The following is a 26773-nucleotide window of genomic DNA, read 5'->3' as shown; positions in this document are numbered from 1 at the left end:
TTGAAACTGTTTTACTGAGTGAATACTTGAATTCAGGCACATGTGTGTTTCTTAAATGCTGTAAGTTAAGTACCAGGGATGTGTGAGTATCCTCCTCCCTGGCAAAAAGTATCATTGGTCCAAGAATTTAAATCCTTTGCCCTGTGTGCTTACTATGAAGGAATGGGAAAACTCGTTATTTGCTTTCTTGCTGATAAGCTAAAGAGAAGATAGCTAACACTCTCATGCCTGTATAGTAAATATGAAGCTACAGCTAGCAGCTAGTTAGCTAGCCTATTTCCTAAAATGTCCCAACGATTCCTTCAAAGCGTTCTCATTCCCCTTTCCCTAACCCACAACTACAATAACAGAATTTACTTCAATCTCATCTCCAATGCATGAAGGGTTAAGGTCATCTCCAACACATGAAGGGTTGGCATGTCATGTATACAGTAAATGCCAAAAGTAATGCCAACACAGAGTGGCGATTGAGCTAAACAGAGGGACATTTTGGCAAGCCGAAGGGGCAGTTTGGGACACAGGGGTGAAACAAAGAAACACACATTATCACCAGTGAGCACTTAGGACCCTTGCCTACGGGTATGACTTTTGAGAAAGAAAGTAGGCACAAGTGTATCCCATTACGTATCCTGTTTAGCAAAAGGTTTCCATGAAAATACAAATAAAGGACTGTTCCAGTGACAGTAAAAATCATGACAAAACAACTGTATACCACACACAGTCTACTTCCTGACCGTCTTCAACACTCGAGGTGCGTTTCATTCAACAGCAGTAAAAACAACTATGTCCGATAAGCTGAACCAAGCATATCTTTACAATTATTAAATAATTATTACTGAAAAACGTTTAAAAACAACAACAACAACAAAAAAAACAAAAAAACAATGAAACAATAATTAGAAATTCTTTGCTTCGTCCCTTCCATCCTTCCTCCTCCTTTACATCCTTGCTATTCACGGCCAAAATAAAACTCCAGTGTCACATTGAGTTATCACATGATCTCGGTCATCTTGGTACATTGTGAAAATAAAAAAGCTATATTTAATTTTTATGAGGTTGTTTAGAAATAAAATTGAATGCAAACAGAGTCAAAACCTTTCTTGAATGACAAAGTTACATTTAATTAAATTGTGCATCAAATGGGATGAATGCTGTTTTTCCCAGGGTTATGCCAAGCTGCTCCTTCATAAAACTTCACGATTTGGCAGTTGCCCAACTGGCACTCGAGAAAATATTAATCATATTGGATGAGCCCACATCTTAAGCTATAGTTCAAAGTTATTATTGACAACTTCCTCATTGTATAAAGTCAATCAAGATAAGATAAGCTTCAAATGAGCCTCCAAATTGCGATGCTCAGTGATCACAAGACTCTTGAACGCCATCAAAACAATGTTTACAGGTTGCTATAAGCATGTCGTCTGTATGCTTTAAAGGGAGAGTTTTGACCACTAGTTTCGCTGTGGAGCAATGGTTTTACAGATTTACTGTTTGTATTGTTCACACGTGTGAGGAGACTCTGCAGGAGACGCAATACACGTTCCTGTGACTACTTATTCCTAATGGTAGAAGAAGTGCAATAGCAATATGACAACAAAGCCAACGAAGACTGCAAACCAGCAGAGATGATGTTATAAAGGATAGAACTGCATTTGACATGAAAAACACAATATTAACAAAACTTTGTTTACAAGAAAACGCCAAAATGTACCTTAAATTATTATTACGAACAGCATTGCCAGAGGTGCATAATGCTCATCAGTTGCTACATCAACCTGTTCATCTATCTCTGTGCATACTAATGTGAGAGAAACATCCACCACAAGCATAACTAGGCTGTATAAAAGCCCTTAAGGATGTGTTTTAATGAGATCATTAGCACTATAATCATACCATGTACTTGTAACTACAGCAGACCATTTAGTCATTGAAAAAGTAAATGAAGAGATGACTATTGATTCAGGCTATGGTACAAGGCTTGACCGGAGATCAGGTGATGGATAAAAGTAACAAGTCATTCCTAATTCCCATCAGGCTGTCATAGGACTGTCATTGTCTAGCATGTAAACTTCAAGTCCTATCTCGTACATTAAACTAAATGACAGTAAAGAAATGGAGCTATTTTGGTTGGAGGGCTCTAAGCAACTCTTCCCATGTCCGTAGAGATTAATCTTGCTAGACGCCTTATTACACCTCCCTTTTTTTGTTAAGATTTTAAATTTTTATAATCAGTAAATACAGCGGTGTCCAAAATTCTGAGACCACTTTCCCATTCACTCAAATAGAAAAGTGTTGTCAGACTTGTAGACTAAACAGAACATTTTTATGAATGCACTGCATGGGAACTTGAGTTTCCTTGCAAACTTAGAAAAAACAAAAACAAACTGTCACTTATATTGAGATTTACTAAACTAATAATATTGCCAAAAACACCTTTGTGCTTTCAGGCTGAATAGCAGTCAAACATTGGTAGTGAAAACCTTTAAATGTGAATCAGATGCAACGCAGACGACCCATCAGTCAAAACCAGGGCTTGTTGTTTTTATTGCTGTGTCTTAAACTGTGGGAGGCAAAATTACAGAGCAGCTACTGGTTGGGATTTCCCATTAAATCAACTATAGATGGTTTAAATGAATCTTTTTGACTTTTAAAAGCTATGCAACGTGTTCTCAACTATCTTCAGAGGAGTTTCTTGGATTGACCCTTGACTGTGCCTTTGGCGGTTTTGGTGTCAGCAGAGAGGAGAGTCATGATGTCTTGCAGAGCTTTACTTATCTGAGCTCCGAACCTGTGGGAGTCCTGAAAAGCAGAAATAGCAGAGACAACAGTTGAGAAGACTGTAGGAAATGGGAAGAGTGGAGAAAGATGATTGTAGGCTGAGAAGCTAAACCACGGAGAGCGAAGATGATGATGTGGAGACGGAAGAGAAGTGATGAAAGTTCAACGAGTCAGCTACTTTCACAAACAGGGAACTGAAAACAGACAATGAAGCGTGTCTATTGTATCCCATCATGTGCTTTGTGGTTGAAGAATAAATGGAAGTATTTCTTTTAATTTAGTGGAAATTATGTTCTCATCTTTGGTCTGCCAGTTCTCAGATTAGTTGAACATTTGGATCATAAAATCTCTTCCATGTTTGCTGTCTGTCTACTGCTAAATAAAGATGTCTATGCCAGACAAAAATCTTTTTAAAAAAATGATTAGAAGTACTGTGACAAACGTTTGTCACTGTCAAACCACCAGAAAGAATCAGTTCTGCAATATAACAGTTCATGATGAAGAGTTGAAATTAGTTTGTTTCTGCTGTTCCCACTTCCTACTTTCTTTTCTACATACATGGATTCCTTCTTGAATGATTCAAAGATTCATGTACTGTATGAGTGGGACAAATATATTACAGCTGGAGGCAGTAAATGAATATCAAAGTACTGAGTAAAGTATTAAAATATGGTGAAATTATGAAAGTCTTTACTTACGGTCTCACTGCAGGAGTATTTGGATGACACATGGAAGTTGATCATATCTTCACCGACAATGATGTATGAAACCCCGTAGCCATCATCAGCAACCTGACATGACAGCACCAGAGTTAAGAGTTATTACATGACCCTAAGCTTCTGGTTGTATGGAAAACTGGCACTGTGCCTCCACTCACAGGTCCAAACCCTCCGCCCAGCGATATGTATTCTGGGTTGTTCTTCAGGTCAAACAGTTCCATCTGCTGAACCGGGGTCTGACTGGTGGAGAGACGCCACGGCTCTGACAAAACCTGGAATGTTTGATAGAGGCAGACAAGGAGAAATGGAAGAAGTGGGAACGTAAGGGAATGTAAATCTGCTTTCTGCAGATAACATTTATGAATCATCTTATCCTGTACACATCTCTCTTTCAGTTTTAACCACGAGTGGATTTTGATGATTTACGATATCTACAAATTGTTTCCAGGCTATTATATGAAACAGTTTGCAGCGACACATGATTTTGGTATAATAAGCCTAAATCATCATCAAACTGTCAGCACTTTAATCATGTACTGTTGTTGTTACAATTGCATTTGTGATTAATAATCATTCACTGAGGTTTTCTCACACTAGCAAACTGGATCTCCTGGTTTTTGTCAACAATGATAAGTGAACAGAAATATGCCCAAAACCGGTCTGTGTGCATATTGAAGTCCTTGTCTCATGTGAAGAGCGTCTCAATAGAAACTTTGTTTCAGATGTACTTCGCTACCAATTTGAGGATTTTTTCAACAAGAGCAAACTCGAAATGTATGTACAGTAATAACAGACTCATTTTTACAATAACGATCAAATATTGTTGGTATGTTTCCATACACAGCATAGTATGACCATCTCAGGGAGCGAGAGAGGCCCAACGTCAAAGACAGGACGACAGCAAGTCAGGACAAAACTACAGAAGAAGCTCCAGGCCATGTAATGAAACAGCTATATAAACTGTGCTTTTTCGGTCCACTGGTTGTCTTCACTTCATGCATGTATAGGGATAACCCTCGCTTGTGTTAAAAATGCATTGAAGAAAGATTTGTTTGGTCTCTTCATTGGGTAAACCAGACTCATCACAGGAACAGGCATTATCAACTATTTTCTAGAAACGCTTTCCAATCAAAAACCCCAGTTTGATGTGGTTAAAGCGGGAATCAGTAAATAAATAAATCCACTGATTCATGAATGAATGTGGGTGATCATTTCTTGAAGATTTAATTGTCTCAAGCTTCGAGATCGGTGACGTGACTGGCTGAGAGTGTATTTATTGATCGCCACCTATATTCCACCTTAACAACCTCTTTTGTAATTCATCCTTCTGCACTTGATGAACCAAAATAGCAGATGCAGTAGGAGAGGTTAGGGTTAAGGTTAGCAGAGTCCATGTGTCCACGACAATTAAAATCGGGGCCCAAAAATTAATTAGGGAATGCTTAACAATGATCACAACCACATGCTTACCTCTTTGAGGAAGGATGACTCCACTCCCAGGTATTTGGAGACCACGTACAGGCAGAAGAGGTGTCTGTCAATTCCATCTCCAGTCATAGCCAGTCGATAAAGGTTCTGGTGCCTCTCTGAAGCCAGTTTGAAGAGACGTCTGCATTGCTCCTCCGTCTGTCCGAACAAATCACACTTTCATTGACACGGACTGTTGACTTTAGCTTGGGTTGACACGAGGGTCATCGGGTTAGAACAGTTTGAAATTTTGCTTTTGCTTTTTATCAGTACCTCTCCACCCTCTAAGGCTTTGACGAAGGCGCAGCTATCGTTGGAACAGGATCGCACAGTTTCTGTTCGGCCCTCTCTGAACAGACGGGTCATTGATGCCTCGTAAGTCAAACAGAAACCGCCACGGTCCTGGAGAAAGAGGGGTGGGTAGAATGAAAGAGATGGGAGATATGGTTATTTTTAAAGACACACATTTGAAGACTGTCTCATCTATTACATGTATGTTTATCTATAGTAATACAACTGTGTAAGGCTATGTTTTATTTGAATATTGTCATCAAGATGTTAAATCAAATGACATTACAGCTGGAGATGGTAACATCAAATAACAAAGGAAATGAAAGGGCCAGACAATATTCAGGGGTGGAAAACAAGCCCATCAGTTCATCAGATGAGGAATGAGATGAGTGCAACTTAAATAGCAGAGCAAGAGAGATACTACATTTATATCTATAAACAGGAAGGCTACATATAACCACACAGACCTGTCCAGGAAAGACAAAAAACAAACAAACAAACAAGACTGGGTGTAGATTTGCTTTCAACTTTCAACATTTTTTGGTAGTGCATGTGTGCACTTGTTCTCTATCATTCTTTCTCTTCCATAAGCACATGTTGGCACACATAATGTGCAAAATGTTTTAACTTGCCTGAAAATGGACCCATTTCATTTTTTCTGATTTTTACATTTTATTTTATTGATGGACTATAAATCTCAGAGCAAAATTAATATTTAGAAATGATGTGTCATAGACCGTCACAATAAAAGTGTAGAAACCTGCAGGTAATGTGCTGCTCTGTAACTCTCTGCTGTAAGGTTTTCAAATCTCAAGCATCTCTGAGAGGCTGCTGCTCGCCTGTCTGTGTGTGTCTGTGCTCCTCAGGCTGCTGCTGACAGGAATTTGATACTAAAATGATGCCTGACAGTCACAAACAGATCAGTTAGACAAGCTGTGACTAATTTAGCTTCTAAATAATGAACATGTCTTAATGACACATGTGCAACAATAACTCTGCTCTCTATCCACTCATGGAAAAGGGCAGAGATGGTGTTTAACAAATATTTCTCCCACTAATTTCAAAGAGTTGAACTGATTACAGAACATTCTTATAAACTAAGCTCAACTATTACAGATGCTTAATTAATGTCTTAAATGATAAGGGGAGGAATTTTCACCAACAGTATTAAAGTCGTCTAATAACAACACGGAACGCCTATAATTAAATTATGGTGATAGTCTGATTTTTGTCCAGTGAAGTCATTCTTAGCCTCTTCCATTTCCCAAACTTTCACCCAAATCTACACCCATGAAATGGAGAAAGGGAAAGCAGATCGGAAATTACCCAGCTGAGCAGCAGATTATGATAACAGACTGTAAACAGATTGTATTATAAAACGGAACACAAAAAAGGAACACATAGATTACAGTAAACTTTATCATTGCACGAATGACTTTTATGTGAAAGAGATAACTTGACCCTGAAGTAAAGCAAAAGTTTTCCAGTATTCTCCTTCATTATTTTTCATGGGTGAAATGAACAACTGAAAAAACACGAGACATTGTATTCCTGATTCCACAGTCTGACTTTTCTTTGGTTTCATTGGTAGACTTGACTCTTGATGCACTTGGCATTGGCTTTAATATTAAACCATGGTGGCTGCTGCTTGGTTTGGACATGGGACTGGACAATGTACCAAACTTAATAACTGAAATAACATGTAATCAGAAGTTCAACCAACCAGTCAGTCCACAATCCAGTTATGAAGTTGAGAATCTTTAACTTGTTATCATATGATGAGGATGGAAATGATCCAACAGGAAAAAGGCAGCAATCAAGCACTGATTTATTTAAACTGTGTAGTGTAGACATAAAGTTGTTTCATTCAGCTCTATTTGAATAGAACACAACATATTTTGTAGTAAGTCATGATAAATAAGTACTATGATTTATAACCTTGATTTTCTTGCTATCAAAATAACTAACTCAACCTTTTAACAAGCTAATAAAAACACATTCACAAGCATCAGTGGAAGGAAAACCAAATGTCATATATTGATATGGCCAACATAACTGTAGGGATAATACTATAAGCCTTTCTCTTGTATGTTTCCTGTACTGATGCATGTTACTGCTGGATAAGAAAAAATAATGGGTTGTCCTAATCATGAGTTGTGATGCAATCAAGAAATCACATCTGGGGTTCTGCTATTGCCCAATTGAAACAATGCTCTTGATTCAGCTCTGAACTCTCCATGATGGTTCTTTATGGAAAATACCACAAGCACAAACAGTACTATTTGAAACATTTAAGCTCAAGTGTGTGTTGTGTGTTTCTGTTACCCGGTAGTATGCTAACTGTAAGCCGATCTGTATGAATGCATCTGGGCTGACGCGAAGCTTCTTGATTCGCCCTTTTCCAAACTCTCTGAAGGGGAACACATGACAGTCCACATCATCTGCCAGTGCTTGGGCGGCAGCCAAGGATGTGCATACCTGAGCTTGAACCTGTGAGACAGAGACACAAACAGAGACAGAGATGTATAAAAACTGGAACAAAGGTTATTTTAACCTTTCCCTTATTTCTCTGGTGCTTTGGCCCAAAGCCAAAAGTAATAAAATCCTTTCTGTAATAATCTATATTGATAAGATGTCACCAAAGCAGGTAACTGACTGTAGTCAAACATGATACAACACTCTGTAATTCACTCTCTGTTTTAATATACACCAATGTGAACATCAGTTCAAAATGCTGCCAAGATGGTATCGGTAGGAAGCCCAGGAAACTCAGTACTGGGAATTGTGTGAGATCAAGAGATTTATAGCCACATCCCTTCAAGTGTGCAGGTGGCTGATAGGTTAAGAGCGCATAACACACACGTAGTGGACCCCGGTTTGAGTCCCGGCCAGCGGACCTTTCACATTCCCCTCTCTCTGCCAAAAATTTCCTGTCTCTCTACTGTCAAATAAAGGCATCTAGACTGAATGCTCCTGAAAATGTCAAATGGTGTAACCACAAAAGAATGATAAATATTAAATATTTGATCCACCTACAGTGTATTTAAGTGGATTTATACAAATAATTACTTCATTTAACCCTCCTGTTGTCCTCGAGTCAAGTAAGGAATGAAGAAGGAAGGAAAGGAGGGAGGAAGGGAGGAAAGGAAGGGAGGGAGGAAGGGAGGAAAGGAAAGGAGGGAGGAAAGGAGGGAGGAAAGAAGGAAGGAAGGGAGGAAAGGAAAAAAGGAGGGAGGGACGGAGGAAGGAAGGAGGGAAGGAAGAAGGGAGGAAAGGAAAAAGGAAGGAAGGAAGGAAGGTAGGAAAGAAGGACAGAGGAAAGAAAGAAAGAAGGAGGGAGGGAGGAAAGAAGGAAGAGAGGAAGGAATAAGGAAGGAAAGGAGGGAACACAAAAAAACTTAATTGATCCATACTCCGAGGTTCTGAATTTTTGGTCATTAAAAAGTTACCAAAAAGTTTTTGGTCAATCGAAAATGAAAATTATTTTGGTCGATTTTGACAGTTTATTTAACTCAACTTCTTTGTGAAAAAAGAAACCACTTCAGATGAAAATTATTAATCCAAGTATATTATTTGAAACAATATCTAGAGGGGAGCATTAAATACAAGAGGTAATTTATGAACTCGTAAATGTCAGCTGGGTGTGTCTGGAACACCAAAGGGAATGCAACAAACTCAGTAATGCAGGCATTGACAAACACAGGGCTTGTTCATGCCAACTTTAGAGCTTGAGTTTGTTCTATTAAACTTTGGCCTTTATACATTTGGATGCCACCCAACAAACACAGATTGTTCAACAAGACAAAGAAAGAGCAACTCACAGTCACAGTGTTTGGATATCATTTAGCATTAATCCTCTGGTTCTAGGCCTGTCATGATAACTACTTTTGTTGGATGTTATACTGTCATTTTGAGACCATTTTTTCAGTTGCAGTCAACAGTAATATTTTTTCAAATACTACACTTTCCTATTTGAGAAATGCCAGGACCTACATACATAGCCCACACACCCAGCATCAGTTTGATAATGGGACTGAAGAGTTTTAGGAGAATTTGGGGTTTTTAGAAATGTCAGAAACTATTTGTATATGTCGGGGCAAGAGTGATGCTCCCAAAAAAGGAGATTTTGTGAGTTAAATAGTTCATATACACATAAGTCCATTTCTGTTTGTCTTTAAAAAGGAAACAATTTTACGACCACTACAGCAGCAAGACTCAAGGGAGACGCAGCCAGATATTTCTCTGCAGCTGAGATTGTTAATACAATGAGAATAGATAGTCCATCTTAAAGGTCGGTTCACAGCTTCTGACTTCAGAACAGTTACATGCAAACATATTCATCGCAAAACTGATGACAATCCCACAGCCTCAGTTGTACTTTGTGTTTCACGCTAACTGTCATGTTGTTGTAGTTAGCATGCTGCATTTGGCTATGAGTAAAGAGCTGCTAGCTTTGCTTTGTTCCTTTATTTTTCTATTCGTCCTTCCTCTTTCTGCCTCTTCTTTTTAATGTTGGACAGCAGCGAGTCTTCAACTGACCAAAACATCTGCTAGTTCCTTTTCATGAAGCAAGGCATAGGATGGAAAAAGTGAAGTGAAATGTGTCTTGCATGCGTGACAGGGCAATATTTCATTTGGCATTACAAGTATACTGAGAATAAACACATATGAGAAATGAATCTTTAATTAAAGACTGTGGAGCAGTATTAATTTAAAACAGTATATTTTCAGTGCATTCCCATATACAGCTAAACATGAGTACTTGTGAGTAAGTGCTTGTTTGACTTAAGAGAGATTCTTGGGAATGAGACTGCAGAATGAACCTCAGTGGAAAATGAAAAAATGTTGGCAAAGTTCACTTTAGTTATTTTTTAAACTACTTTTTGTGCTGCAAGGACATGCCTAACTGTACCATGTAATACCTCAGACTTTTATGACGTGTACATCCCCTCAGGGGGTTTAACACTGTGTTAAAAATGGCAAAACAGTGAGTATACCTGTATGATGAAATAGATCACATAGAGCATACATGTTTCCTCTGCCATTTATTTATACAGTAAGATTCTCTAATAGCAAACTAGCATTGCATCATCTCAGACCCAGGGGACAGGGGAAATTCCCTGTCTCCCTCCAGTGCACTAAAGACAATGTATGCTGCAGCGTTGATGTCATTGGGAATTTTTCTCTTGGAGTTTTGCTACCAGAAACCACCTAGAAGTTCATGTGATAAGTTGGTTTACTTAACTTACAACAAACAATACTCCCAGTAGTCTGTAAGCGTCCACGAACAGAGCAAAACAAAACATCCCAATCATAGGTCCAAAATAGGGAGGGGGGGACTGATATACTTCTGCAGTAAGAATAAAAAGCTTGCTGTTAAAATTTAGAATGCACAATTAAACACACAGTTATGCTTCATTTATCACAGCAAAGCAGCTTCAGAAAGGTAGTGTTTCTATTTGATGCTACTTCATACTTCCACTCCACTACTACTTCTACTGCACTGCATTTATTTGACTTCTTTAGTTACTACTCAGATAAAGATTTAACATAAGATAACATTATAATTAGTTTATGAATACAACATTATTACGTTATTAAAGATTAAACCAGATTAAACTTTTTGGCTTGTTGTCCCTTACTAAAAACCCTGTGTGTTTTAGTGAAGACTTTGAAGGGCTTAAATGAAAGGTATTAAGTGTATTTTAAATGACTTCTTGTTCAAGATTTGACTTTCATGTTTGCCGTATGTTGGCTAGACAAAAGAACCAAAAAGACAGTAATGTGATACCAATAAGTTGCAGACAGAAAGACTCTCAAGTAATTTTATACTAATGCATGAGGTTGGAGCCAGAATGATAGTGGAACTAATGTGTTCATTATGGTAACATTGTAATTATCATTTGGCTAAGTGAAGGGATAGTTAACCTTGGTTGGCTGGTTTTACAGTGTCTTCTTACAAAGCTGTTGCAAGCAGTGTGCAAACTAGATTGTTCAAAAAGCAGTTTGACTACATTGTAGATTACATATCTTTAGGTTTTGGAATATGGATCACACAAAACAAGTAATTCGAAGATCTCACCACTCTGTGAAACTAAGTATTTCTATCAGCATCTTTTGACATTTCATAGACCAAATGAATGGTCTGTAAGACGAGAAAATTGGTAATTAATTGATAAATAATAATTAATTGTAGCCCCCAGGTAAAGGGCATTGAGGTTGGTATGTAGTGGATGAATGAGTAGCATTCAAGATAAAAACTTGAACTATTATGGAGTTATGACCTGTTATACCTAACTGTTTTACCTTCAACATGCAGTCTCCCATATCATACAATGGAGGAATGAGAGGATGCATGTCCAAACAAGACCTAGAAGCACTCCTGGATGCCTTTATCTAGAACAGTCTTTTTACATGTTTCTACATTGGCTCCCAGTGAGTCATAGAACTGATTTTAAATTAAAGCAGCCAGTCTTTAAAGTCACTGAATTGTTTGCGGTCCAAATACATCTCAAAGTTGCTTTTATCACTATCCACCCTCAAGAAAAAAACTATCTACAATCAAGTCAAAATTAAAACAGAGAGGCAGCATTCATTCATACCATACTTTCTTCATGGGTATATTTTAATTAGAGTATAAACACCTGAACACCTGTTTTTGGCACAACTTCACCTACTTCCATGATGGTGCAACTCTGCATTTCTTTGTATTACTTTTTATTTTGTTGTTTGTTTGTCTGCCTTTAAAAAAAAAATCTCATTTATTGAGAGAAAGCCTCACAAAAATGTCTTTGTACTACTGGTATATTGGCAATAAAGTTAGCTCAGTCATTCATTCCAAGGTGCATGGAGGGGATGATGGTCGGCCACAAGCTGGAACACGTTGGTCTATTAAAGTTGTGCATACTACACGTGTTGCTGGAGCTTTTACTTTTTGACATTTCTTCTGTTGATGTTAAGGACTTGGCTTTTTCTGATCATTTCTGTGTGTTCTTTGACTTACTGATCATTCCAAATGTTCAGTTAACCTCTGTGTCTGTTAGGAGAAGGTACATAAATGAGAATACCAGTGCAAAGTTTATGGAGGCTATAGCTATGTCACCAACTGTGAGTGCAGAGTCAGTTGATGAACTCCTGGATACATTTAACTGGACATCTCAAATGTCATGGATGCTGTTGCACCTATTAAAAGTAAAGCTTTTAATAGGTGCAACCTATTAAGACGACATTGAGCAGCAAAACAGCATGGAGGAACACTAGGATGGTAAAGGCCTTAAAAACAGAATGCAGGAAAGCAGAGCGTAAGTGGAGAAAAACTAAACTTCAAATTCACCTTGACCTCTACAAACAAAGTCTTTGTAATTTTGACTATGAGTTATTCAAGGCTAGACATCAAGACTAGACAACGACACACTGAAATGATTAATAAAAACAACAACATTTGCACGCTGTTTGCTACGGTTGATAAGCTTACAAACCCCCCTCAATAGATGGCTCCAGAACTCCTTTCCACAGAAAATTGCATTGAATTGTCTTGTTAAATAAACACAAATCAACACAGCTATAAAATGATGCAACCCCTAAGACCTTCCAGTAATAATCTCAAATCTTCCTTTTATAGCCAAGATTGTTGAGAAAGTGGTTTTTAATCAACTCAGCAATTTCTTGAACTCCAGGGGACTTTTTGACAAATTTCAGTGCTGCGTTTGACACTGTAGATCACAGTATTATGTTATTAGTTATTTTGTGACCATTGGAAGTTATGAATCTGATCTAGTGGCTATGACATGTGGAGCTCCTCAGGGGTCAGTTCTTGGACCCCTTCTGTTCAGTCTATATATGCTGCCTTTGGGTCAAATTCTGCAGAACTCTAATGTAGACTATCACAGTTATGAAGATGACACGTAGATACACTCAGGAAAACAGGCCTCCCCACCACACACCTCACCACCTTCTACAGGGGCACCGTGGAGAGCGTCCTGACCTACGGCTCACAGGACAAGCAGCTCAACAGACTGGTCAAGACAGCCAGCGAAATCATTGGTGCCCCACTCCCCTGCCTGATGAAACAGTGAAAATGACAATAAACTTGAACTTGAGTCATTGTGTCATGTGTCATGTGACTGTGACACAGTCACTGTTTATGCTTTCATCTCAAGTAGACTCGAATACTCCCACAAAAAAAGCATTCAACAGCTGCAGCTCATTCAGAACGCTGCAGCTGGAGTTTTATTCTTGTTTGTTGGTCGTAGGAAAACATTAGAGCCATTGTACTTGGGATCTTCTGGTATTAGAAAAAATAAGCAATGTGGGGGAAAAGGAAAGAAAAACAAACATTCCAAATGAATAAATCACATTAACTGTCACCTATCTTGTTTTGATAAAGAGCTTTTTTTTAAAGCTTTCAATTTAAAGTTTTCATGTCTTTTACGTCTTCCATGTCTGTGAATCATTTTTTTATAACATCACTGTCTATTTTTTATCTATACATTTATCTATTATATATATATATCTTTATTATACAAAAAGTATCAAGCAGTTCACAATATAAAAAGGACAGTAGAAAACAAAATGGAACTCATTTTCTATGGCATTCAGACAGCACATTGGATAAACCTGCTTTTCTTCTTCTACAGTAACAGTTTCAACAGTGTCAGTGACAGACTCAGCTGGGCACACACAGAACTATGCTTCTCTGTATCATATTCAGTTTTCTATCATTGTAAGGATATACAGTTTTACTGTAATACTGTAATACTCTGGGCAATCACAGATTCTCTAAACATACTAAATGCTGAGCTTTTCATTATTTAAAAACTGCCTTGCCAAACCCAGAGTAGGAGACTCTACACCACAAACTATTCACTGGTTTACTCCAGAAAAACAAATCAACTGCCTACTTTCTTCCACATCAAATAATCAGTTACATAAGTGAGCAATATATCTTCCAACAAACCTCTCCTGCTACAATCAACTTTGTGCACAGTTGTGCCCACAAAGGAAATATCTTTCAGTACAGTTTTGCAATGATTCACATACAGAGATATATTTAGGGCCCCTAACCTCAGCTGTTCAGGTGGATCAACATTGTCATTCCAGCAATGTAGATACATGCAAAAAAACGAAATACCCTACTCTGTTGATCATGATAAAAAAGAAGAAATGAGACAGTTAAGAAATCAGTTAAGAAATTAATAAAGTCTAAAATCTCACAGGCTGAAAGACCACCATTCCAGCATGCCCTGAGAGATGTAATAAATAGTTAAAATCATAATAAGAGTTAGTAAGAGTGCAGTTCAGAATCAATGTGGGGCAGAGTTTATCAGTCTTGCAGCATCAAGAAAGATGCTGTTCCTCATACCTCCCTATGCGTCCATTTCCACATCGACTTTAAAAACTGTATTATTGCACGTGTACAATCTGTGGTCATCCAATACAACTACACTCCACAGTCAATCTAGGTGGTGGTAGAGTACCGGACTGCATGAGATCACAATGCTCTGAATAGTGTTTGACACCATTATCTCCATACTGCACGTGAGTATTACCAATTCCGGTAGAAAATGACAGAAGCCAAAAGTTTCCTGTGTTTGTTATGACAGCATGTGAAAGTTGAAGTCAGCCCTGCTGGAGGAAATGGATAAGATAATTAAACTGACCCGCTCCAAATGAGATGGTCCAACATCAAAGTCATTTATCTGAAGTGAAAGCTCTTGCTGGAGGCAACATAGCATTAAATGATTATGGTATGTAAATCTCACGTTTAGTTCATAGGAAAACATAAACGAGCTAATGAAAGCTATGTGGTCTGATTTGGATTAAAATCTAACCTGCTAATGGATGACTAACCCTAACCCAATTCCCATTATGTTGCTTGTTGGCGTTCCAGTCCCTGTGTTGTGGAACCACACCTAACCCGTGGCAAGAACCGAAGGAAGGCTGTAATAAATCTCAAATTCCTCCAATTGTTTCTTCTTCCGACAATCAACAACTTCTTTTCAAAACTTCCAGAATATAAATATCCATCAAGGAATTTTGTGAGACCTGAATTTTGTGCACTGATATTAATCTAGAGAACCATCCTCATGTCATGGAATATATTACGCAGGGTCACTCTATTGTTGTCCTCAACCCCTCCATTTTTCTTCAAAGGCTAATAGGCTAGTACTGGAGCAATCGTCAAATAAGAAAGATTTGGTGTTAAAACTAGACTTTACGGGGGTTGCAGAGGTAAGAACAGGTTTTTAGTCACTGCACTCCTTCATCCGGTTTGCATTAAAAGACTATTTGCAGTATATTTGGAGTAATTTATCTCAATCTACGGTTACAATGTTATCAAAGTCATCGTTATCAGCCAGCATGGAAAAATGCAAGTGATAAGAAATACAAGCACCACTGATTTACACTGAGTACACACACACACACACACACACACACACACACACACACACACACACACACACACACACACACACACACACACACACACACACAGTGGGCCCTGATGGGTTTTGACATTACATGGGATTCATTGAGACAATAACCTCTGAATCCTTCACCCTTCTTCTCTAACTCCCAAACTCAATGTCCCTGATGTGAATATTGTCATACAGCTGCTGACTGAATCGTGGGCTTCACTGCTGTCCCTGACCCATCACAGCTGGAATGTCAGCTATTCCCTTCCATTCCCACAGAACCATCAGAGTACAGCTTACTGACATTTCTTTTACATTTCTGAGTGTAACTGAGACGAATCTGACATGACCGTTACATATTGTCCAGTAGGGCTGGGCAATAAATCAGTATTATATTCATATTGTGACATCTTATAGATATCATCTTGGATTTTGGATATTGTAATATCCTGATATGGAATAAGTGTCTTATCCTGCTTTTAAAGGCTGCATTACTGTTGAAATGTAATTTTCTGAGCTTAACAGACTGTTCTATTATCTGCTTTTATCCACTTAGTCAAAATATTGATATCAAGGTATATCGTCAAAAATATAGTGATATTTGATTCTGCCCATATTGCCCAGCCCTACTGTCCAGGGTCAAATTGGACCCATTTTTACATTTGAGAGCTGTAGAAATAGCCCAAATATTCTTTTACCCTGAAATCTGATGACTTAAAGTGACCTAAAGTGGCCCAAAAAGCACAAAAATATATTTACCCTTACATACTGTCAAGGGTCAAATCTAACCCATTTTCACAGAGAGCAGTAAAAACACCCTAAATACTTTTTGATGACTTGAAATATTTCCACTACTTAAAAACATTAGTGTGCAGCTGATACATGTTTTGTATTTGATGTGTATTTATTCAAACATTTTAACAAATACATTCTTCACATTTAATTTAATTCAAAGCATAAAAACTTTTCTCTCTGAATGCTTCACTGAGGATTCATGAGGTATTCATTAATGATTTGTTGTGCAGAAATTTGGAAAAGACTGATTTATCAGGGATACCATGAATAGTCTGAATATGAAGGGTATGTAAGGGTTAAGAATTGTTCATGAGAAAACATGCTCCTAAACTAAATGACAAACAACAGCAAATAGAAACAGGCATATCTATTACGTCATACGATGTGATAAGAGTTGCATACAAGCAAAGCTCCACTGAAATCCGAGTATCGAGCGAACGCAACCTTGTTAAAGTGTTGCAGAGAGCGCTTGTATAAACAGGTATAAATATCAGAACAGTAGAAGGTGTGTCAGCGTAAATGCACGTGGTTCGTGTTGGGTGTTGATTGGTGATAACTAGTGTGAGTGAGTGCAGAGTAATTTGATACACACACATTGCCCGGTGCACATACCTCTGATGGGATGTCCCAGGCGAGCCTCTGGGGGTAGTACAGTGAGCGGTCCACGTCGCCTTTACAGTGGCCGTCCTCAGTGTAGCCCAACTGGAAGGCATCTGTGGCCAATGTGAACTGAGGAGAAGGAGACACATGTTCATACACAATAAAACAGTACACAAACATTCCTTAAACATCTCCTTTATTAGTCGTCTCGCGCTGGATGTGGAAGTACAAAAGAATCAAAGTTGATCGTGTGTTACTGCTACTAGTGATGATACAGATTCTTTGTACTTTTCTCAACATGTACAAATGAAAATCTGCTGAAGATGCACATTTTGAAGAATTTATTGATGTGAGCTGTGGGTTGAAATATGTTCCACTGTGTGTATAAATGTCTGTGAATGAAGTGGGTGCAAATATATAAGTTAAAAAAAGCATGTTCAGTGGACTGGATGGACTTCATTAACTGTGGTGTTTGGTTCATGGTAAACCACCACAACAGTTGACAGAGTGGAAAGTTCCATTCTCTTGTGGACACAGAGGCTGGCCTCACTGTAGGTGTGATAAATGTAACATCTAATGGAGAGTTTCAACCCCTGACTGGTGCTTCAGCAGGCCCACATGTTACCTGGAAAAAAAAACCCCCTCTATCATAATACAGAGCAATACCTGAAATATTCTGAATGGAAAGTGTATCTCAGGCACCCACATGCTGTGTTTGTACACATCCGCTCCTCAGAAAGACAATGAGTCATCAGACCACATGGCCTCATTCCATTGCATCATTCAACAGACCAATTCCTCTGCCCTTTACACCACATTTTACAGGTTATATCTAGATATGATTATAGGTCTGTAAAAGGCCGATCACACTAAAGGGCTGTCCACACTGAGAACAATAATTATAATGATAAGTATAAATGTATAGTTTTAAATGTCGTTCTAATTAGAGTGGATGGCGGAGTCCGATAACGATAACTAGGGCTGGGCGATATGGACAAAATCAAGTATCACGATATATTTGACCAAATACCTCGATATCGATATTGCAACGATAATGTAGAGATGACTCTTGATGCTTTCACTAAATATTTCCATGATGAAATGTTTGATAAATAATTATCGGTAATGTGGTTATAATGACAAAGTGGGTAAAAAGTAAATAACAGAGCAGCTAGAACAGTCTGGTAAGTTCAGAAAAGTACACGTTTTTACAGTAATGCAACATTTAAAAGCAGGAGAGACAACTCTGATGACATATCACGATATTACGATAGTCTAAATCTAAGACGATATCTAGTCTCATATCACAATATCAATATAATATCAATATATTGCCCAGCCCTAACGATAATATTAAAGAACGATATCATTACAATCACTTTCAGAGCGATTTGATGAACGACAAAAACTCTGTCAATCAAAATCCTGATTTTTTTTTTTTTTTTTTTTGGGTTACCCTGGCAACATACTATGTGAACCTAACCTGCTGGCTGGCAGGTTTTCTTTAACTAACCCTGAGTTTCTCTTCCTTTTTAGTTGAAGCCTGCAGACTGAAGGAGGTGTCAGACATGGTGTGTCCTTTTCTTAAAGAGTCAGTTAATATTGAAACACAATTACGAAGCACAAATCTCCATCAGAGGGTGATCGGACCCCGCTGGGATGTTTTATCATTCTCTGATGATGTTCTGTTTGAGTGTTTCCATTTTTCTGTACAATTGATAATTTATCTGAACGATATTCTCAGCCCTCGTATCGTCTGTACGACACCACATGGACATGCTCTCAGTTCAGAACAAGTTCTCTGTTCAAGTTCATGTTTCCAAGGCAACCGTCCTTCGGGCGGGCTGTCTCTCTCTCTATCTCTCTCTCTCCGTTTCCTGTCGGCCTATATACCAGCTACTGTTAAATTAAGGTGAAAGTGCCCAAACATAAATCTTTAAATAAAACTAAATTTGACTATTGCACTGAAACGTTTACACTTTTGTAGTGTTGTATGTATAAAGGCATTTAGGTGTTGCTTTCAAATAAACAATATTAAATACTGGCAGTGTTGAAAAATGTACTTTCATTTTTGCTTAGAAGATTTCATCAACTACTGAAATATATCGCATGTTTAATGTAGCCTTTAAATGCTGTTTGCAGGTTTATTTTAATGTGGCTTTGCTCCTCTCTCACCATGAACTGACGCTCTGTAAATTAGAGCAGGATGACAGAGATCATTTATTTTCAAAGGTCTTTATTATTACAAAGAAGCTGGAACTAAACCAGGTTAGCCGATCATTTAAAGCTGTAGAGCATTTAAAGATCTGTGCCATATTGTTTGACAATATGCTGCAGCTGTGCACTTTTACACACCACTCCACATCTGCTGCTGTGAGTCAGTTTAGTCTGTAAATATTGACACGTCTCAGCCTAGTATCTGAAATACTTCTGAACAGCACACTGGACACAGTTGTATACAGGATGTCATCGTTCTCAGTCTGCACACTCACATCGTTGCCGCCATTGTTATAGTTATTGTTCTCAGTGTGGACGGCCCTTAAGAGATAACTATAACATATAAACTATAAAACTATAAATATATAACTATAAACATATGTGTTTATGAATGAATAGCTACTGGTACATTGAAATAAACCAGTCTTTAATAGAATAAAAGTGTTTTTCTTAGCGTGGTCAGATCACACACAGCTGGATCTGATCTTCTCAACAGAGCCTTTAAAGCCTGCTACATTAAAGGATTCTAAGAGCAGTGAAGGGAATTCAAACACTTTTCAGAAACTGGACGAGATAAGCTTGACCTAGCTGACTACATAAAGCTTAGATCCCTGAGCAGAAGAAAAACAACTCTGTCACAGTTACAGATACTGAATCTGATTAAGAACACAAAGTTCCAATCAGCAGAAGTACCGTCCAATGAGGTCTTGTAGTGTCAGTGGATAATTGGGAAAAAATAACTTTTTCCGGTAATCCTAGTTCGGCAGCAATACAAAGTTGCATATAAGGAAACAAACAGAAGACTACTACTACTACTACTACTACTACTACTACTACTACAACTACTACTACTACTACTACTACTACTACTACTACTACAACTACTACTACTACTACTACTACTACTACTACTACTACTACTACTACTACACCTACTACAACTACTACTACTACTACTGCTACTACTACTACTACTACTCTGGAGTTGGACACTAAACCCTGACCCTTAGTGTGCATTCTATTCTTCAGATATGCTACGTCCTCTGGTTTATATCAGAGCTCTCAAGTCTCAGGCACTGACCCTTGAGACACATTTCAGGCATTTCAGGCAGTTCACACGCCACACCTGACATTTCTGACGCTATATAGAAATGACCAGCGAGGCTTAGGCAGATTTCTCTACCGAGTTAGCGACGTACAGGCCAATCAGAAAACAGTATTTCTTGTTGCCTGGTAAATTTGGAAAATACGTTGTTTTTCCCCCCTGCTGCAAGCACATTCTCATACGCGAGTCTGTGTAGCGCTTTACCTACGCAAACAACCTAACCCCTTAAATAATTAAGTAAATACTTTTTATTTTGTCCTTTGGAAATATTTCAAGCTCTTAAAGACATTTGTGTGAGCTGATACACGTTTGACCCATATTTATTCAAAAAGTTAAAAAAAAGAAAAAAAAGAAAAGAGTGTGATATTCTTCACAAACACGCACCTCCCAAAGATGAGCCACAGTCGGTGCGTCTGCCCAGGAGTGCTCTGCGTTCAGGCCGCTCTTCCCGTTCTTGTATATCACAATAGAGAAGGATTTGTCAAACCACCTGAGAGATGAAAGATGGAGATGAGAAAGAAATGGCAAAAAAAAGAGAGCAGGGGGTTGAGAACATGGATAATCTCGCATTTAAAAACAGCATTTAAATGATGAAATGTGTAGTTACAGTATATCTTAATCAATGTGCTGGTCAATATAGATGTAAATGTAAAATATTTTATCCACTTTTTTCCCCCTCAGGTAATAAAAAATGAACAGTTTCTTCAACGCCATGAGACCAAAACAGTAATTATCTAAAATCTATTCATCAAAATTTTGCTTAAGTCGTCAACTCGGTGGCCACTGAGCTGCAGGACAGTCTTTTGGTAGCAAAACAGAAAAAAACAGAGGAAGCCAGAGTGGGGCTTGCTGGAAATGCCACCACTTACATGAATACGTGCAAATGTGCATTAATACACACAGCAGAGATTAAATGAGCAACTAGATATTTTCAAATATATCACACAACTGTTGACTGTTAGCTTAACCCTTCCAGTGGCAAGAAAAAGTACGTGTGTAAGCTAATCACAGTCAGAAGTTAGCAAACCTGGAGTCCAATCAATGAAATAAGATTGGGGCCAGGTGTCAAGCTACTTTGACCTATAAAAAACACTCTATGCTATTCACAAGAATCATCTGCTGTGAACATTGCCTTGCAGAAAAGAGATCTCTGAAGACCTACAGTCAAGAATTGTTGAGCTGCATAAGACTGGAAGGGGTTACAAAGTCATCTTAAAGACTCTAGGCATTCACCAGTCCACAGTTAGACAAATAGTCTACAAATGGAGATCATTTAGTGCTGTGGCTACTCTCCCTAGAAGCAGACGTCTCAGCCCAGTTGACACCAAAGGCACAATGCAGAATGCTTAAGTAAGGTAAGAAAGAACCCTTGCCTAACTACTAAAGACATGATGAATCACTGAAACTGGTTAACCTCTCTGTTTATGAGCTGAACATTGTACAGGCCACCGCAAACCATAGTGTCCATGTCAGGACACAATGGACAAAGCCACTGCTATCAAAAACAAATGTCAGTGTATGCCTGAAGTTTGCCAAAAAACACTCCACAGTGCTAGTGGTAAAATGTTCTGTGGACTGATTAATCAAAGGTTGAATTGTTTGGGAAGAACATATAGTACTATATAAGGCCTAAAAATGCTGTTTTTCTGCCATGGGCCTGGATAATTTATCTAATGGAGAGTTTCAACCACTGTTTCTCAAGGCATCCTACAGGATAATATCAGGGTGGCTGTCTGCCAGCTGCAGCTCAGTAGAAGTGGAAGTAAATCTACAACAGAGTGGCTTCAAAAAAAGAAAATCCACTATTCACAGCCAAGACCTAAATCCAACAGAGATGTTTTGGAATGACTTCAAGAGAGCCGTTCACACCAGACATCCTCAGAATATGGCTGAGTTGAAGCAGTTCTGTAAAGAAGAATGGTCCAAAATTCCTCCTGAACGTTGTGCAGGTCTGATAGGTGCTACAGCAAGCACTTATTAGGTTATTGCTGTCAAAGGTTCGACCAGTTATTAAATCCAAGGGTTCACTTACTATTTCCACCAGCACTGTGAATGTTTAATGGACGTGTTCAATAAAGACATGAAATATTATAATTGTTTGTGTGGTATTAGGTAAAGCACATTGTGTTAGTTTGTAATTGTGACTTACATATAGATGGGATCACATTTTATGCGTTATTAATGCAGAAAAGTAGGCGATTCCAAAGGGTTCACATACTTTTTCTTGCCACTGTACGTACTGTTCAGGGTCAAATTTGCCCCCCTATTAATATTTGAGAGCTGTAAAAACCCTATACACATTTCTATTCAACAAACTTTTGCAGTGACAGTAGATGCAAATGTACAAATTTGATCTGTGTTCATTTAAAAATTCAAAAATCAGCATTAAAACATGTTGCATTCATCATATCCTATAAAATGTTCTCCTGGACCATAAAATAGTGGTTGTGAATGTCTGTTTTCCATAAGATAAATCATTCATTAATGACTGATGGGGAATGTATGAATGTGAATTGGTGTAGAGACGTATTACGAGAAAACAGTTTTCCTTTCTCTTCCCACAAGTAAGAACATCTGCCCATCAGCACTTCTAAAGTACATTTATGTCATCACTATGAGGAAGTTAATGCGAACCTGTCAAAATACTTCCTCAAAGTGTTGTTTTTCTACACTTACACTTTTTAATATGTTCTTAGCCAAGTACGCCCTGACAATGCATTTTTGGTTGAATGTCTGTGTGATTCTGTGACTTACTGACAAAGAGTGGCAGAGGTTACAATGATGGGGTTGTTTCCTCGGCCATAGGTTTGCCTTTACAATGACATGTGTACAGACATTCAGGGACCTCTCAGCGGGATATGGACACAATGAGGCCACAGCCACAGGTCTTGGCTTCATGCAGTCCAAATTTGGAGTCAAAAGACCAAAAGATGAGTTATTTTTCAACAGGTATGTCCATGCCGGTTACGCTTGGAGTTTGTTTATGGACAGCCAAACATGATAGCTTAGTGTCATACACCGTTGGAAACCTCAGACTATTGGCTAAAAGGTTATCAACTTCATTTCACCGAATATTTCCATAGGCTGGAACAGCTGTCAATCAAAGCCATGTCGTCATTGTCGTCGGTCACATGTCCTCATTGGCTTTGGAGACATGTACTGCCTAATCCTAAACACCGATTGGCTTGTGTGTGGTGTCGTCAGAAGAAGGAGAGGCTCACGGTTGTAAACATCTAGTCACGTGTACTCTGAGATGGACGCGCAGGTCAGGAAATGACGTAAACGGACCGTATATGGTTTGTTATTTGTGTTATTACGTTACGTGTTGGACTAAATACATGTTGACATATTGAGGAAAGTATTTTGGTTTTATGGAAACGGATTTCATATTTCACAAGAATGGATACTTGGCGAGCTGTACAGAAAGTCCTGAGTCGTAAGATGATCGTTATGGATAAAGGGAAGACTTTGAAGGTATGTAGGCATTATACCTTTCTCACATAGCTGAGGGGCTAGCCAAGCTAACCGCTAATACTATTACGGCTGTGAGCAACCATATAAGTCGTGAGTGGTCTTGAATGAATCAGAACAATCTAAGCTTTCCAACGATGTACGGCATGAATATATATGTTTAAGGGTTGGTGTTTAAAACATTCAGAAGAACATGTGGCTACCTCCTAATATCCGTCCCGTCCCGTAGACGGAACAGCGTGCGTTAAGGTTAAACTTTGTAACTGTGCAAAACATTGCATTCTCTTGAACTATTTGAAAATAACATAAAAATAACTAAAGACTTGTTAAAAAACAATGAATTAACCTAGTTATAAATAAATTATATTATATTTGTGCACTTAATGATAATACTGATCAACTTAAAGTGCCCTCTTTTAGGATTATAATAAATATATGTTTTTAAACTGAATCATGAACTCAATTGTTGATAAATAAACATTTCATTTTAAAGGACTTTTTGAATTGATGCTGTTTTGTAAATATATATATTTTTAAAAATCTCATGTACCCCCTGGAGTGCCTTCAAGTGCCCCCATTTGAGAACCACTGGTCTAATCTATGATAAACAACTGCTGTCAGCAGCTTGGTATTAACCAGAGATATGAGAGCGTTCCAATCTCTAACTCTTGGGAAACATCAAGCTATTCCTTATATGAATAAACATTTAGCGCCCACTTTCAGCACTAGACGTAGCGCTCAATTAGTCCTAAAACATTACTGAAATGCATGTGTGTGTTACAGACTGGGTTTATTTCTGGGTTTATTTGACCCAGACTGGGTCTGGGACCCAGACTGGGTCAAATAAACAGTATAAAAGAATGTAACTCCTTACAGATGCTTTCAATCTGCTTTCCCTCACTTTCGCTTTCTGTCTTACCCACAGCTCTGCATTGGAACTAAAGGGGAATCCTGCTGTGGTAATTTCTGGGTTACACATATTTGGCACAATTTGCATCACTAAGTTTTCTACTTTGTTTTATGATCTCCCAAGATTGAGAAAAACAAATCAGTCTGGAATGGTTGGAACATTTGTGTAGGAACAGGAACATACTGTATAGCAGTTTAATATTAAAATTGATTTAATGTATCATGTGTGCTTTGTGCAGTAGACGAGGGATAGCGGTTTGTTTTAGGATTTAGAAGCAGCCATAAAGCACTTGTCAGTTTAGTAGAATCTGACGCATTTTTGGTTGCAATATCAGGATTTCTCAACAGCAGTGCACGTTCTGTCCTGTGTCCTCCTCACCTGTCGTAACATTTCCCATGGAGCAGGGACTTGGCGTAGCGGTCCAAGTTCCCGGCTGGGTCCTCTCCCCTCATGCCTTGCTCTTCATCATCCAGAGTTACGAAGAAAGCCGCCCTCTCGATGGCATCCAGGGATTTCTTGTTCACACCGGTGCTGAAGTACTGCTTCCTCATCTGACACCAAGGAATTCTGTGTGGGGGTCAAACATACATTAACAGTGATGTCAGAGTAATTATGATTGTTGGCCATTACCGCTGAAGCAACAAAAAATGTTCACTGGAACAGAAAAACTGCAGATGTCCAGATATGATTTGGATTACTCATTTGATTCTAGGAAAGTACAACTTCTTCCCCATGGAAACCAATTTACGGGATTGGATGAAGATGAAGAAGAAAACATGTCATATCAGGATTTATTAGACCTTGAAAAACCATTGAGGAGGAATCCTCATTTCCAATGGTGTCGAGATTCAGGACAAACAGGGACAAGATAATGATAAATGACAACAACATTAAGTAGGTCAATGGAAGAAAATACAATGAATGAATACACAAGAAGTAAACTAAAAAGATTACAGTGAAGTTAAAAACATTTGCAATCAGTTAAAACAAGGTCTGAAATAAGGCCTCAGCAGTAGAGGCAGTGGGTTAGGGTTATTAAGTATTGTTAAGTATTGTTGATTGTTCTCAGAGTGGAAGGTACATTGTAAGAGAAGGACATTTTTCTAGTTCAGTTCTGACTAATGGGGTGTGGAGCAACAACCTATTCTATTCTGATTACCCATATTGTGTGATTTCATAGTTAAAAAATAAATTTAATTAAATATAGGGTGGCTGTTACTGTATTAAGGCTTTATAGAAGAATAAAAACCAATGCTGATGTCGTCTCACCAGCCAGCCAACCCTTTGGGAAAGAGTGCAGTGGTGAGTACTGTAGGGATCATTCTCAACCTTGTAACAGCATATCAAACTACAAACATCATTAAGCATAAATAACCAACCATAACCACTTTGATATGGTGTTGTACCTGGTCCACTTTTGTCTAGGGATTGGCTGTTGATTGACTTGGTCAAGAGCTGTCATCTGGTTTTTATTATGATCTTTTCCTTTTCGACTTTCCCTTTCCTGTTACCACTGTATGAATGTTGTCCTCATTCATAGATCAAAGTAAAGAAGTAGTACAAAGTCCATCAAATCCCAAATGTCCCAATATGAGGAAGCTGGGTCGCAGGAGGTTAGGGGTGGGTGACACACAGCATCCAGTGATTTCAATGTAGATACAGAAGCTTTTACATAACATCCCTATAATTCAAAACAGATTTTCTCTGGTGAAAAAAGAAGCAATTCTCATGTCTATGCAGAAAACTAAGTATTGTTCTCAGTCTACCAAGTGTGTTAATGTGATGCTTAAAGTTAAGACTATGGTACAGCCAGATGCTAATATATTATTTATATTCAGGGACTTTCTCGATGCATGTGCTATTAGCAGAAAGAATATTAGAGGATTCAGTTCATATTGTCTGAGAATCAAATAATTTAGAGCAGATGTTATCTGTCTGAAACTGCAAGCATCCCCTAGGACAAGTCCCCACACCCCTACTCTATCTCCCTCTTCCTGCAGGCCTG

General features: G+C 38.4%; 1 protein-coding gene across 1 annotated transcript in view; it reads right to left on the bottom strand.

Annotated features, from left to right (window-relative positions):
- Positions 1 to 2572: 2572 nt before the first annotated feature.
- cpt1a2b (carnitine palmitoyltransferase 1A2b) overlaps positions 2573 to 26773 on the bottom strand; it is a 46031-nt gene continuing 21830 nt past the window's right edge. Inside the window, exons 11-19 of the mRNA XM_053338563.1 lie at positions 25147 to 25335; positions 20772 to 20877; positions 17078 to 17194; positions 7581 to 7745; positions 5238 to 5366; positions 4968 to 5123; positions 3656 to 3769; positions 3477 to 3569; positions 2573 to 2799 (exon numbers count right to left, since the gene is read on the bottom strand). Coding sequence (XP_053194538.1) covers positions 2680 to 2799; positions 3477 to 3569; positions 3656 to 3769; positions 4968 to 5123; positions 5238 to 5366; positions 7581 to 7745; positions 17078 to 17194; positions 20772 to 20877; positions 25147 to 25335 — 1189 coding nt within the window. The 3' untranslated portion in view covers positions 2573 to 2679. The remainder of the gene's footprint in view (positions 2800 to 3476; positions 3570 to 3655; positions 3770 to 4967; positions 5124 to 5237; positions 5367 to 7580; positions 7746 to 17077; positions 17195 to 20771; positions 20878 to 25146; positions 25336 to 26773) is intronic.

The sequence above is a fragment of the Scomber japonicus genome, chromosome 18, assembly GCF_027409825.1.
Source record: "Scomber japonicus isolate fScoJap1 chromosome 18, fScoJap1.pri, whole genome shotgun sequence".
Taxonomy (NCBI): domain Eukaryota; kingdom Metazoa; phylum Chordata; class Actinopteri; order Scombriformes; family Scombridae; genus Scomber; species Scomber japonicus.
The sequence above is the reverse complement of the archived record's forward strand: the minus strand, read 5'-3'. Positions and strand labels throughout refer to the sequence as shown.